Source organism: Cervus elaphus, chromosome 5 (genome assembly GCF_910594005.1).
Source record: "Cervus elaphus chromosome 5, mCerEla1.1, whole genome shotgun sequence".
In the NCBI taxonomy this organism is placed as follows: Eukaryota; Metazoa; Chordata; class Mammalia; order Artiodactyla; family Cervidae; genus Cervus; species Cervus elaphus.
In genome coordinates, this window is record NC_057819.1 from 98,664,010 (window position 1) to 98,678,110 (window position 14,101).

A 14,101-nucleotide genomic window follows, 5' to 3' on the forward strand; every position below is an offset into this window, starting at 1 on the left:
ATTCTGTTTTATAGCTGGCTGCCCCTCTGCCGCCCCCACCCTGGGCTGGGGGCCTCTCGCCTCTGAGGCTCGTCAGTCTACAGCCCTTGTCGTACTCCTCTGAAGTGTTCATCGTGGATGTCTGCTTCTGCCTCAGTCTGGAAGTTTCTTGAGGGGAGAGGGGGCCATTTTCCATCTTTTCTATCTGCGGTGTTCAGGGGCAGTCAGGGAGGCTGGTCAGCCCTGGGGACAGCACCTCCCAGCCTGCACACACGGCCCGCGGCCCTCCAACCCCTCTCTCCCTCCACAGGTTGAGCTGGGTCCCGGTCACAGAGGCCTGCTGGCGGGTTCTCTTCTCCATCCTCCAGGTCACTGGAAACCTGAAGGAACTGGACCTGAGTGGAAACATCTTGAGCCGCTCTGCAGTACAGAGTCTTGATGAGGCCCTGAGATGCCCTGGGTGCCACCTAGAGACCCTGCGGTGAGTCTGGCCTGGGCTCTGCTCTGAATGGGGAGGGACAGGAGATCTAAGACGGATACTGACTCTGGGAGGGGGAATTGTCCTTGCATTCAATAAATACCCAGTGAGCCCCTCTCTGGCCCACCACTGTGCCAGGTGCCACGGTCACCATGGTAACAAACACAGGCGGGTGTCTATTCTCAGAGGGCTTGCAAAAGACACATTAGTCAAGGAACCATGCCAATAAAGGTGTAACTGCAGGGCCAGATAAGGGTCTCCAGTGGAAAATGTCCTTAAGGAAGGGACACTTGGGGACTTTCCTGGTGGTCCAGTGCTTAGGACTCAGTGCTTCCACTGCTGTAGGTTTGAGCTTGATCTTTCATTGGGGAACTAAGGTCCTGTAAGCCTCATGGCACTGCCAAAAAAAGATATCACTTTATGCCTGATAACATGGCTATTATCAAAAAGGTAGAAATCACAAGTATTGGAGAGGATGTGGAGAAAATGTGTACTTTCTCATACACTGTTGGTGAGAATGGAAATGGACGCAGCCACCGTGGAAAATGGTACAGAAATTTCTAAAAAAAAAAAAAAATAATAAGAACAACACTATCATGTGAGCCAGCTATTCCACTTCTGGACATTTATCTGAAGAAGATTTTACTTGCTTTGGGCGTCTTGATGAGCGACTCATCATTCAAGGCATTCCTCGTACATTTCCACCTCCTTCCCTTGTCAAAACTAATCATTTCTTCTGCCTTCAGCTGCACTTGACTTGTCCCTTGGGGCACCATCTACTTTTTAAGTGCCTACTATGTGCCAGACACTACTGTGGGCACTTGGGTACAGCTCGTAATGAAAATGGGCAAAACTCCTTCTTCATGGAGCCTACATTCCAGAGATGGTGGGGACAAAAAGTCAAAAGAACAAGTAAAGTATATTTCGTGTGGTAAGGACTAGAGAGAAAGGTAAAGCAAAAAGGAATAGAGAGTTGGGGCTGGGTGTGCCATTTTAAATAGGGAGGGTGGTGAGGCAAGGTTCCTGCAAGGAGACTTTTGAGCAAAGACCTGGGAGCAGGTGAGGGAATAAGCCATGAACTATCAGGTAAGATAGCTTGTTCCAGGCAAAAGAAACAGCCAGTGCAGAGAACCTGAGGTGGGACCATGCCTGGAGTGTTTAAGGAACAGTGTGGAGGCCAGTGGAGAAGCAGCTAAAAGGAATATGAGATGAGGACAGAGAGGACAAGGAGTCAGACCGCCACTGTCTCACAGACAAGGTCAAGGACCATGAATTTCTCTCTGATGACCTGGGAAAACGTGGGAGGATTTTGATCCAAAGAGATAGAAAACCTGACTTACTGTTATATGTTTCTATGTCTATCCCCCAGTGCCTGTGCATTTCTGGGGGGCCTGGGGGCTTACTGACCTCCACCTGGCCCACAGGTGTAGATGCTCAACAGGTTGTTCGTGGGTGACTGTGGAATCAACAGATAAGTAAAGGCAAGGCCATCGTCACGTGTCTCCCACAGGTTGGCCAGCTGTGGCCTCACAGCTGAGAGCTGCAAGGACATTGCCTCTGGGCTGAGCGTCAGCCAAACCCTGATGCAACTGGAATTGAGCTTCAACACACTCCTGGACGCAGGAGCTGAGCACCTTTGCCAGGGCCTGAGACAGCCAACCTGCAAGCTGCAGCGACTGTTGTAATTGCTCCTCGTTGGCACTACTTTGTGGGGTGGGCACGGGGAGGCAGAAGGAGCTGCCCTAGCACCACGGGGCAGAGAGAAAGCAAGGGCTCATGGAGGCCATGATAGATTCCCACTGAAGCCCTCATATTCCTCCTTAACTTTTGTTCTTATATTAGAAGCTCGCTCTTTTCTCATCCTGTATTGTAGACACCCTTAATGTTGAAACCCACAAAATGCTGACACCTATGTCAGGTAACTCTGGGCATTTGGGAGGGCCAAGGTAGTTAACAATGAGATCCAGGCATCCCAGTGGAACATCGGTATAAATTAATCATACAACATTGATACAGTGAGTGAGCAGGATTCATGAGAATCACACGGAAGTGAAAAGGGGATGTGGTCTCTATCCTGAGTGGCTCCTTGGCTGCAAGAGGAATATTTAAATCTCCCAGGTTCCTGCAAGCCAGGCAGGTCTTTATCTTCCTTTAATGTCACCCTAGAACCCTCATAGGGCCATAGGTACTAGAAAGGAAAACCAGATGCCAGTTAGGACATTGACTGGAGGCCCACATGTGTCTTCCCTGCAGGCTCGAAGGCTGCGGCCTCACGTCTGGCTGCTGCCAGGACCTGGCCTCCATGCTCAGGGTCAGTCCCAGCCTGATGGAGCTAAACCTGCTGCAGAATGACCTGGACAACCTCGGCGTGAGGAGGCTCTGTGAAGGACTCAGGCACCCTTCCTGCCAGCTCATACTCCTATGGTGAGGCTCTGCGGGCCCCTTCTGGGCAGAGGGCATGGAATGGAGGGAGGGGATGCAAGTGCCGCAGAACTGGACAGAGGAAAGAAAAGGGACAGACAAATGCACTGTCAGCCAGGGTTCCTCACCAGTGACGCCACTTACTTAGGCCATGTGACTCAAATAGCTCTTCACCTGAGAATTGGTTTCTTTATCTGTCTAATGGGGCCATCATATCAATAAAATGCTTGTGAACACTAGGACAGAGTTCAGACAGAAATGGGCTTGGAGCACTGGAGTCCTGTGCAGCCGACAAGCAGTGAGCCCCCAGCCCTCCTTGCTGCCCTGCAGGCCCTGAGGGCGATGTTCTCTGAGCAGCAGCCCCTACCCTGACTCTCAGCCACTTCCTCTTTCCTCCACTTCCTGAGAACAAGTCCACTGGCTGTTTCTGGCTGAGCCCTTGCTTATTGCTCCTGGCTGGGACCCTGTCACACACTCAGAGAGGTGAGGGCTCCAGACCCTCCATCCCCCACCTCCTCAGGTCCTCTGTTGAGCTTCAGCAGCCCTTAGAAACATAGTGGGAATCACAATATTAGTGGCTCAGTCGTGTCTGACTTCACAACCCCAAGGATGGTAGCCCATCGGGCTCCTCTGTCCATGGGATTTTCCAGGCACAAATACTGGAGTGGGTTTCCATTCCCTTCTCAGGGAATCTTCCCAACCCAGGGATTGAACCCGGGTCTTCGAGGGGTCTGCAAAGTCTGGGCCCTGGCCACCTTCAGCCAGGACTCCCTTCTTTAGACTCTCAGGCCTAAAGGCGAAGTCGGGGGCAAGATAATGAGATAAACACTCTGCAAGTGGGTTCCCCCAAGGCTAACCCTGACCGTTTACAATCAGGGGGACTCCAGCTCCCTCCCCACCAAGCATTTCCCGCTACATAGTGCAAGGCCTCTCCAGAGCTTGGCCTCAGCCGGGACATCTGAATTTGTGGCCAGCTCACTGGTCACTGGTCAGACCTGGGTTGCCTCAGAGCAGCCTGTGCCTTGTGGTCCTGTGAAGGTTTCTGCTTCCTTCCTCCCAGAGTCCCGGGACCGGACTGGGAGGGACAACCGTCTACGTGGGGGGCTCCATCTTCTCCCTAGGGCACACTAGCTCTGATCACAGCAATGAGTGCGGTGTGCACTGCCCTCTACAGTGAGTCCTGTCTGGGGCTCACGACAGGTGGAGGAGCCTGTCCGTCTGTGTTACAGAGGAGGGCACGGGGGCCCAGAAAGAGCAACAGCTTTCTGAAATCTGAAGCAGCCCAGAACACAAGCCCAGGAGAACGGAAACAGGGCACTCACCTTCCCAGCAAATATCTAGCCTCTGAGCAGGAAATCCCAGGACTGGCCCCTGGGTGGTCATCTTCAGGCTGTGGGGAATGGGTGTTCTGTGGTGGGCGCTGTGAGCCACTGCCCAGATGCTCTCCAGGAATGAGGATGTAATCCTAAGCCACTGGGAATGCTACTGACAGCCAGCTACTGGGATGACGTTTGCCTACAAGGGCCCCCTCTCCCAAGATCTCATCCCGTTCCTGGAGTGACCTGCATCTAAGGCCTGACCAATGTCAGGGTATAAAGACCCAGTGCCTCCTCCCAATTTGGGACAGCTCTGAGGGATCATCCCAACTTCAGAGCCTCCAGTAGCCTTGGCTGAGGTCTCCATTGAGACAGCATCACAGCCCAGCTTCTTCCTCTCTGCCCAGACCTGTTTCCCTCTCCCCACCACCCTGGTGTTGATCCAAGAACACCCCCTAATAAACCTCACTCCACTTTCCATCTCAGAGCCCAATTCCCAGCAAACCCAACCTGCAACAGTTTCCTCTGGGAGGTGGCAGATTCCACCATCCTGAGCCCCCAAGGACCTCGGGATCACTCAGGGGTCCTGGGAGAACCAGGCTTCCTTTGTGCTTGCAGGCTGGACCAGACTCAGCTGAGCGAGGAGGTGACCGAGATGCTGAGGGCCCTGGAGAGGGAGAAGCCTCAGCTGCTAGTCTCCGGGATATGGTAAGGTGGGGAGACTCAGAACCCACTCTTGCTGTTCCAGGATCAGCTGAGTCCTTGGGGCAGGTCCAGAACCAAGAGATGGGGAAAGACATGGGGTGAAGGCAGACACGGCAGAGCCGGGAAGAAACCAAGAATGCACGGCAGCCAGAGAGAGGTTTGGGCGTTGATTTGTTTAGTGCGAACGGAATTATGCCACTCCTCTGCTTAAACCTTTCCATTAGATGAATGTGTGCGTGCCAAGTCGTTTCAGTTGTGTCCGACACTGTGTGACCCTATGGACTGTAGCCTGCCAGGTTCCTGTCTCCATGGGATTTCCCAGGAAAGAAAACTGGAGTGGGTTGCCATTGCCTTCTCCAATAAGAAAATTTAAAAAAAAAAAAAAAAAAAAGGTGAATGGGTGCGTGGATGAGATTTGGAACTTGGAAAGCAATGACCACTAGGGGGAGACAAAGACAGAGAGAACCTTGGACGTGCCAGACACCTCCCCCCGACCCTCACCGGCAAATATACATACACACACAGCTGGAGAGGCTGGAGGGATGAGCCCCAGAGATGGGAGAGTCCCTCTTCCTCCCCAGGGAATCTGCTGCAGCGCCCATGTTCTCCCAGTTTGGTGCATTTCGGCCTGTGACCACAAAGGGCAACTGTTCCCTGATTCTCAGTAGCTGCGCCTCACCTTAAAAGGAAAGGAAAAGGCTCCTAGCTTTAGAAGGAGGACCCACTTGTCAGAACATGCCCTGTATCCCTCACACGATGTGTGAGGCACACAGCAGTGAACAAGGGCCCAAATTTCAAGAGCTCAGCCCAGCAGGTGCAAATTATTCCCTCCCCACCCCCACCCCAGCCTCCCACCTCCGCCCACAGAACTACATCTGGGTTTCTTAAGGACACTGATGGGCCCACTAGATTCTATGCAGAGCAGCTGAGCTGAGCTCTGAAGGATGGGAGGGGTGTGCTGGGCCCAGAAGGGGTTGATTCCAGGCAGAGGTGGTGTAGCTTGCCAAACAAGAGCCAGATGCCCGAAGTGCATAGAAGCCAAGACTAGGGCACTGGCTTTTGAGAAAAGAAAGAGCTTTATTGCGAGGTCCACTAGCAAGGGCACAGGAGGTAAGGCTCTCAAATCGATCCAGGGTTCAGGGCGACATTTAAGGGGTTTAGAGAAATGTCAATCTTGGAAGCTGATTGGCTAGTTTCAAATAAGCCAAACAAGCTACTCACACTGCTGGAAGCCAGATCTTCCTTTTTTGAAGGACTTCTAGCCCCATAAAGGGCTCCTGGGGCAACATTTCTATCCTTTGAGTTCTGTAGACTGAAGATTGTGGGTTCTGAATACTGGAGACACAGGTTCTGTCTTGCACGTGGGGTTGCTATCTAAATAACTCAAGGCTGCATTAATCAATTAACTTATTTAAAGGTGGCAAAACCAGTTTAAGCTGGTCCATGTTTTACTTGCCGTTTCAGGAGAGGCGCTGAGCTTAGCTTCTTTGAGAAATAGGAGGTCAGGGACCTGGAGCAGAGCTACTCAAATCGTGGTCCTCAGAATCAGCAGCAGAATCAACATTCCCTGGGAGCTCAGAGGGCTTCCCAGGCAGCTCAATAGTAAATAACCCACCTACCGATGCAGAAGACTCTGGTTCGATCCCTGGGTCAGGAAGATACCCTGGAGAAGGAAATGACGACCCACCCACATATTCTTGCCTGGAAAGTCCCATGGACAGAGGGGCCTGGCGGGCTAAAGTCCATAGGGTCGTGAAAGAGTCAGACATGACTTAGCGACTAAACAACAGTAAGGAGCTCGGCAGAAAGGCCCCACTCCAGACCTGCTGAGTCAGAATCTTGGGGTGGGCCCAGGAATCCATGTTCTAACCCAAGGCTTAAGGTGATTTTTAACACTGATCTAGAGCCACGGGAGCAGGGAGACTGGCACAGGTGGGGCTGGGGGTGGGAGGCAGTACCTGACATCTTCTGGGCCGCATTAAGAATTTCGATCTTACTCCCCAAATCAATAGACATTTCAGGGCTTCAGCATCAAAGTTCTGTGCCAGGTTCCCACTTTCAGATCAGCTGCTGAGTGGACAGTGGACCAGAGGGTCAAGAGCAAAAACAGGGAACCCTTTAAGATGAAGCAGTGGTTCCAGCCACAGATGTCAGGGCCTGGGACCAGGGTGGAGGCCATGGAGATGGAGAGAAAAGAGCTGTTTTGGAGGCTGTGTCAAGGTGATAAATCAGCTCTCAGACTGGCCAAGGGAGAAGTCAGGATGATGCCTCAGTTCCTGTATAAACAGCTGGGTGGATGGGGGCCATTCATGGAAGCAGGGACTATAGGAGAAGCCCAATGCGGATCAGGAGTTCAAATTCCAATGAGTTGAACTCAAGGGGGGATATCGTGGAGACAGCCCCCAGAATCCTCCACGATCTTAGGGAGAATGAATTCTATCCAGGAAGCCAAGTCTGAGGATCCTTCACGAGGTCCCATGTGGAGCAGAGATGAGCGATACGTCCTCACTCAAGCGACAGAGACAAGCATCAGGTAGTTTGAAGGGGCCAGGCTGGGAGCATCATGATGTGGGCTTGCAGGGGTGGAGGGGGTTATGGCAGCTGTGAAAGGTCATTCCTCCATCCTCCTGCCTTTGGAGTGGGACAGAGACACCTAGGGGAGACTCCATGAAAGATCTTCCACTCCCTGAACCTTGCAGGATTTCTGCTTCCCTCTCTTCCAGCCTCAGGGGGCTGGACTGTCCCTCTCCTAAATATCTACAGCATGACTCATACTCTGAACCAGAGCCCAGTCTCTTAAGGCCCACTCTGGGATTCTAAGGCCTGGAATCCCCTCTCCATCTCTGCCTGTCTGTCTTTGGAGCCATGTTCCCCTCAAAAGCTGACCACCCAGGGAGTGCTGCGAAGAGCAATAATTCTGGGAAGTGAGAGAGGGAAGGGAGGAGGGTTTGGGCAAGGGGAGGAAGCAGGGTTGAGCCCCCTTGGACAGCAGCAGACTGGCCTTGGGAAGGGTCCCTCTGTGGTCTAGCCTAGCGGGCCGGGGGCAGCCAGGCAGGAGAACCTAAAGCTGGCCACTGCCCCGTCTGTTCTAGAGGGCAGCTCTCCTCAAGCAGCACAGGTGAGACCCTTCTGTCTGTCTTCTCCTGCCCCTCCGGGGGACGGGCACATGGAGTCTCTGGGGACCGAGGATGACCTCTGGGGCCCCACAGGGCCTGTGGCTACTGAGGCGGTTGACAAAGAAAGGAGCCTGTACCGGTAAGTGAGGGGGCCTGTCCTGTCCCACCCCCTCCATCCCCATGCTGGGTCCCCACAGACAGTCTGCACCCCAATCATGGTCCATTGTATCCCCCTTCACCACACCACCATGCAAAGAAAGACAGGACTGAGATGTTGGTTGGTATTTTATTATGAAAAAAGAAGGGGTTTGGATGGGAGAGGAAGAACATTGGTTGGGATTTTTTAAAATATTTATTTGTATTTATTTATTTTTGGTTGTGCCAGGTCTTAATTGCAGCATGTGGGATCTAGTTCCCTGACCAGGGATTGAACCCAGGCCCCCTGCATTGGGAGTTCAGAGTCCTAGCCAATGGACTACCAGGGAAGTCCCTGGAAAAAGAGATTTTGTTATGAAAAATTTTAAATAGACACACAAGTGGAGTCCAGGGAACTTCCATGTACCCACTATTCAGCTTCAACCTTCATTTTACCAACTTTGTTTCAACTATCCACTTTCCGCCCCTTTTTTTGCAGTATTTTTAAGTCCAAAGAAATGGGTGCTTTAAGCCTTAAATATTTTGTGATACCTTTCAAAAAGTTCAAAGACCTTTTCTTCCATAACCACAATGTCATTTTTCACATGTCAAGAAGTTTACAATTAAGCCTTTCATATCGTCCAATACCCAATCCTTATTCAAATATGTTCAATTGTATAAAGTGTGTCTTTGCAGATGATTTGTTCTAATCATGATCCAAAGACAGACCATTTGTTGTATTTGACTTGTTATGCTGCTTTAATCTCACATCTTGCGTCTCCGGCATTGGCAGGCAGGTTCCTTACCACTAGCACCACCCAGGAAGCCCAGGGGAGCCAGGATTCAAATTCAAATCCATCTGACGTCAATGTCTGGGCTTATAGCCACTCTATAGGATCCATAGTGCCCAGCACAGGGCCTGGCACCCAGTAGGTGCTCAGTGAGTCTGCGTACAGTAATCCAGTGTCCACTTCTCCCCATTTTTTGCAGAGTTCACTTGCCCGTGGCTGGCTTCTACCACTGGCCCAACACGGGTCTCCGCTTTGAGGTGAGAGGGCCAGCAACCATTGAAATTGAATTCTGTGCCTGGGACCAGTTCCTGAACAGGAATTTCCCACAGCACAGCTGGCTGATTGCAGGGCCTCTGTTTGACATCAAGGCTGAACCAGGCGCTGTGGCAGTGGTGTTCCTCCCTCACTTTGTGGCCTTCCAAGGTAAGCAGGAGGGAGAGGCGGAAGCAAGGTGACGGTGGTAAGAATGGGCCTGAAAAGGGCTTTAGAGGAGATGTCCTGAGGGGGACTCAGGGCTTCCTTAGAGAGACTGAGAAAGGATTAACAGAAATGGAGACAGCTTTTCTCTCATTCCATGGTGCTCTGGGCATATCTTTTTTGAAGCACTTTCATCCCCAGACTCATAATTATTTTTGCCTGTATTACTTTAAAACTTCCCTAAATAGAAAGTACAGTACAAGCTAACATTGAGCTTCCCTGGTGGTACAGTGGGTAAGAACCCACCTGCCAATATAGGAGACATGGGTTCGATCCCTGGTCCAGGAAGATCCCACTTTCCGCAGAGCAACTAAGCCCGTGAGCCACAACTATTGCTCCTGTGCTCTAGAATCCATGCTCTGCAAGCAGAGAGGCCCCACTTGCTGCAACTAGCCTGTGTGCAGTGATGAAGACCGAGGGAAAGTCATAAATAAATACAATAAGGAATGGATATCAATTATTCTGAAAATAAAACATTATAAAAAAATAATCTCACAGTCAAAAATTACAAACGGTAAACAAGGCATCACAAACGAGAACCAGAAGAAACACAGGTACCAGAACTGGTCCCGTTAAATGAATAAATTAATTAATTAAAATAACTTAAAAATAAGAAAATAATAAGAATCAACCACATAAAGACTCCACACATTTTGTGTAATCAGAAACAAAACACAAAATAAATGCGTTTCATATACTTATGGGGCTTCCCTCATAGCTCAGTCGGTAAAGAATCTGCCTGCAATGCAGAAGTCCCAATTTGATTCCTGGGTTGGAAAGATCCCCTGGAGAAGGAAATGACAACCCACTCCAGTATTCTGGTTGCGTTACAGTCCACGGGGTCCCAAGAATTCAACACGACTTAGTGACTAAACCACCATATACTTATAGAAATCACCCTGGGAAAAAATAAGCAAAAAGCAATAAATCATTAAAAATGATATAAATCAAATTTGGAAACAAACTAATTAAAGAAAATAGGAAAACATTTAAAAAAAAATATTAAGTGACATGGAGGATAGGATACTATGAGAAGGCCTAGAATACACCTAATCAGAATTCCAGCGGATATGGCAGAGAGAATGGAGAAGATGAAATATTCAGAGAGAATTGCCAGGAAATTTCTATGATCACTGAAAGATGTGACTTCTCTGTGCTGTGCTGTACTTAGTCGCTCAGTCGTTCTGACTCTTTGCGACCCCATGGACTGTAGCCTACCAGCCTTTTCTGGGATACTCACCATGACACTAACAGGAAGACACACAATGATGAGAAATTGAAAAAAATCCATGGGCTATGACAGAAACATGAAAAGGTGTTGCTTCAAAGAAAGACTAGTGGAAAAGAGAAAGATGGTAATTATAGTTGTATTTAGTGAATTCTTCAGCATTTTGTCAGATGGTGTATACCACAGTGATATTATTTTCACACCCAAAAAAGCAATGAATGTGCTCTCTGGGGGCCTTTTCTGGGATTAAAATCAGTCAGCAATGTTCTGACTGGTGCCCATCAGCCTAAAGGCCTTGCCTGGCTTTCTGGATGTCCCTCTGCTACCCAGAAACCACTGCATTGCTGCAGTTTCCAAACAACACAGAGATGGAACCAGGACTCCTGATTTCTAAGCCTGTGCCTCTCCTGCTACCAGCCTTCATCTCTCAAGCTGTCTCTTCATCTCAAACTCATCAGTGTCCATACCTTGTCAGATTTCTTGACTGCAAACTAACTCTGGCTGATTTAGGCAGGAAAGGAATATATAAAAAGATTCCTGAGTAACTTGTAGACTTCACAGAAGATTAGGCAATATTTAAAAAAAAAAAAGGCAGTGTGCAAGGATGCTGAGAACCAACAAAACTAGGCAGGGACCTGTGCTGCAGGCATAGCCATTGCAGGACCCTCCTGCCATGGTGGCCACTGGACTCGACCCACTGCTACTGCCAGAAGAATCTTTCTTCATTCTCTCTAGATCCAGGTCCTGGTAAGGAGCATTCACTTACTCAAGTTTTGGTCACATGCCTGCATCATAGCCACCAGGGGATGGCAGCTTCCAGGTTGGGAGGCCCCGCTTGTCTCCTGCTGAGACCCCCCACGCTGGTGGGGAAGGGGTCTTCCCTAAAAGAAGAGTATGAATGGTGGGTGGCCAAACACTGGACAAGTGTATACTACCCTTGGCAGCTCCATTTCCTCACTGTCCCTTCCTCCTCCTCGTCCTCCCTCTGCCTGGAGTCAAACCCGCCCACATCACTCAGTGGCCCTCATGGTTAGAGAATCCACACCAGCCAGTAACCACAGGGTCCATAGCTTTCCCAACTCCTGGGTCAGGGGCTGATCCTCTGTATGGGTTTGGCTAAAGGGAGTTTCCGTGGTGCTCCCACCCTAGAGACAGTATTGCCTGAAGCCCCCAAAGGTGGCAGGCCTATGCATGATGGCTTCCCTAGGAAGACCACCGAGCCTACACTCAAGGACGTCACTCCCTCAGCCAAGTCTGATTCAGTGAGGTACTAAGTGCTTGCCTCTCATATCCGTCCCTTGACAGGGAACGATGTGGACATCTCCCGGTTTCAAGTGGCCCACTTCAAAGAGGAGGGGATGCTCCTGGAGAAGCCAGCCAGGGTGACGCCATGTTACGCCACCCTGGAAAACCCCAGCTTCTCGCCCATGGGAGTTCTACTGAGGATGGTCCACACTGCCCTGCGCTTCATTCCCATCACCTCCACTGTGCTGCTCTACCATTACCTCCAGCCTGAAGAAGTTACCTTCCACCTCTACCTGATCCCCAGCGATTGCTCCATTCAGAAGGTGGCAGTAAGAGCCAGAAAGGTTGGGCCAGGGTGGGCTTGACAACAAACAGGAAACACATCCAAAGAGTCCCCTAGATGGGTCAGCTGGGAATTAGGACGGGCCGCTTATAAACAGGAAACTTGAAGTGGGTAAATAGGCCTGCTCCTGCCCAGCCATGGACTAGTCTGGCCCCCCAAGGTCTCCTCCAGCTGACTTTGCCACAGCATCACTCATCTCAGGACAGGCCTCTTCCCAGGAGTCAAAAGAATGGGTGGTTTCCATGCTTCTTGTTGTTGTTTGGTCACTAAGTCGTGTCCAACTCTTTGTGATGCCCTGGACTACAGCATGGACTGCAGGCTTTCCTGTCCTTCACCATCTCCCAGAGTTTGCTCAAACTCATGTCCACTGCATTGATGATGCCATCCAACCATCTCATGCTCTGTCATCCTCTTCTTCTCCTGTCCTTAATCTTTCCCAGCATCAGGGTCTTTTCCAATAAGTTGGCTCTTCGCATCAGGTAGCCAAAGTATTGGAGCTCAGAACTGTCTCTTTTCCCCTGTTACCATGTCTTCTCCAACATCGCCAATTCCCACCCTGAGCACAGCAGAGGCCAAGCATGGGTAGGGGGGTGGGAAGCCAGCAGGGGGGTACAGCCCCCATCACCCACACACACACACAGAAACATCATCTCACTTTGTTCAGACCAGGTTCTGTAGGCAGAATCTGAGTCAGGGGCCAGACATATCTGCCTCTTTGATCCTTGTTCTGTACTCCTCAGGCCATAGACGATGAAGAAAAGAAGTTTCAGTTTGTACGAATTCACAAGCCACCCCCACTGACCCCGCTCTATGTGGGCTCCCGCTACATTGTGTCTGGTTCAGAGAAGCTGGAAATACTGCCGGAGGTGAGCAGCCCAGGCGGTCAGCCATCACTGCGGTCAGAGGTCTTGCTTGGAAATAGCTGTGAGTGGGTCTCAGAGCTTTCCCAGGGACCCGGGGAACTGCGGTTGGGCAAACAGCAAGTGGGGCTTCCCTGGTAGCTCAGCTGGTAAAGAATTTGCCTGCCATGCAGGAGACCCCAGTTTGATTCCTGGAGAATCCCCATGGACAGAGGAACTGGTGTGCTACAGTTCATGGGGTCACAGAGTTGGACACCACTGAGTGGCTAAGCACAGCACAGAAAACAAGTGAGATTTAGGGTGAGCAGGAATGCTTCAAAGGGTAGGAGACAGGAAGCTGGGGAGGGTCACATTCAGGATGGGGACAACACTGGGAAGAGTTGGGCTATAGAGTGACAATGACCTCCAATTAAAGCCACCAAGGACTTCCCTGGCAGTCTAGTGGTTAAGACTCCATACTCCCCCACTCCCCCCCCACCAAAAAAAGACTCCACACTCCCAGTGCTGGGGGCCCAGGTTCAATCCCTAGTCAGGGAACTAGCCCCGACTCTCCACAACTAGAGAAAGCCTTTGGGCAACAACAAAGACCCAGTGCAGCCAAAAATAAATAAAGATTTAAAAAAGAAAGAAAAAAGCAGGATCTAAAGACAGACTTCAGTCCAGGAGATGGTCAGAGTTGAGCAGGGCCAAGTGAGGTTAAGTCAGGTGGGGAAAGACCTTACTGGCAGGCTGCAACATGGCTTCTCATGCAGTGATTCTCTCTCTCTACAGGAATTGGAGCTCTGCTATCGGAGCCCTCAAGAATCTCAGCTGTTCTCTGAGTTCTACGTTCGCCATTTGAGGTCAGGGATCAGGTTGCAAATAAGAAGCAAGAAAGATGAGACTGTGGTGTGGGAAGCCTTGGTGAAGCCAGGTAAAGTCAAGTCCAGGGAGCACAGAAGTGGAACGAGAGAAAGTCAAAGAATGTATGTGTGTGTGTGTGTGTGAAAGAGTTTGTATTATCACAA

The 14,101-nt window shown here is 50.5% G+C and overlaps 1 protein-coding gene across 8 annotated transcripts in view; it reads left to right on the forward strand.

Annotated features, from left to right (window-relative positions):
• Positions 1–14,101, forward strand: part of NLRP1 (NLR family pyrin domain containing 1) — a 30,715-nt gene that overhangs the window by 12,166 nt on the left and 4,448 nt on the right. For 5 of the 8 annotated variants that reach the window (XM_043903489.1, XM_043903492.1, XM_043903494.1 and 2 more), the window contains 10 exons: positions 290–460; positions 1,968–2,138; positions 2,711–2,881; positions 4,813–4,902; positions 7,344–7,432; positions 7,992–8,154; positions 9,141–9,364; positions 11,952–12,220; positions 12,975–13,100; positions 13,866–14,007. In XM_043903489.1, coding sequence (XP_043759424.1) covers positions 290–460; positions 1,968–2,138; positions 2,711–2,881; positions 4,813–4,902; positions 7,344–7,432; positions 7,992–8,154; positions 9,141–9,364; positions 11,952–12,220; positions 12,975–13,100; positions 13,866–14,007 — 1,616 coding nt within the window. Of the gene's footprint in view, positions 1–289; positions 461–1,967; positions 2,139–2,710; positions 2,882–4,812; positions 4,903–7,343; positions 7,433–7,991; positions 8,155–9,140; positions 9,365–11,951; positions 12,221–12,974; positions 13,159–13,865; positions 14,008–14,101 lie in introns of those variants that run through there. The other 3 variants (XM_043903491.1, XM_043903498.1, XM_043903493.1) reach the window with 3 other exon arrangements.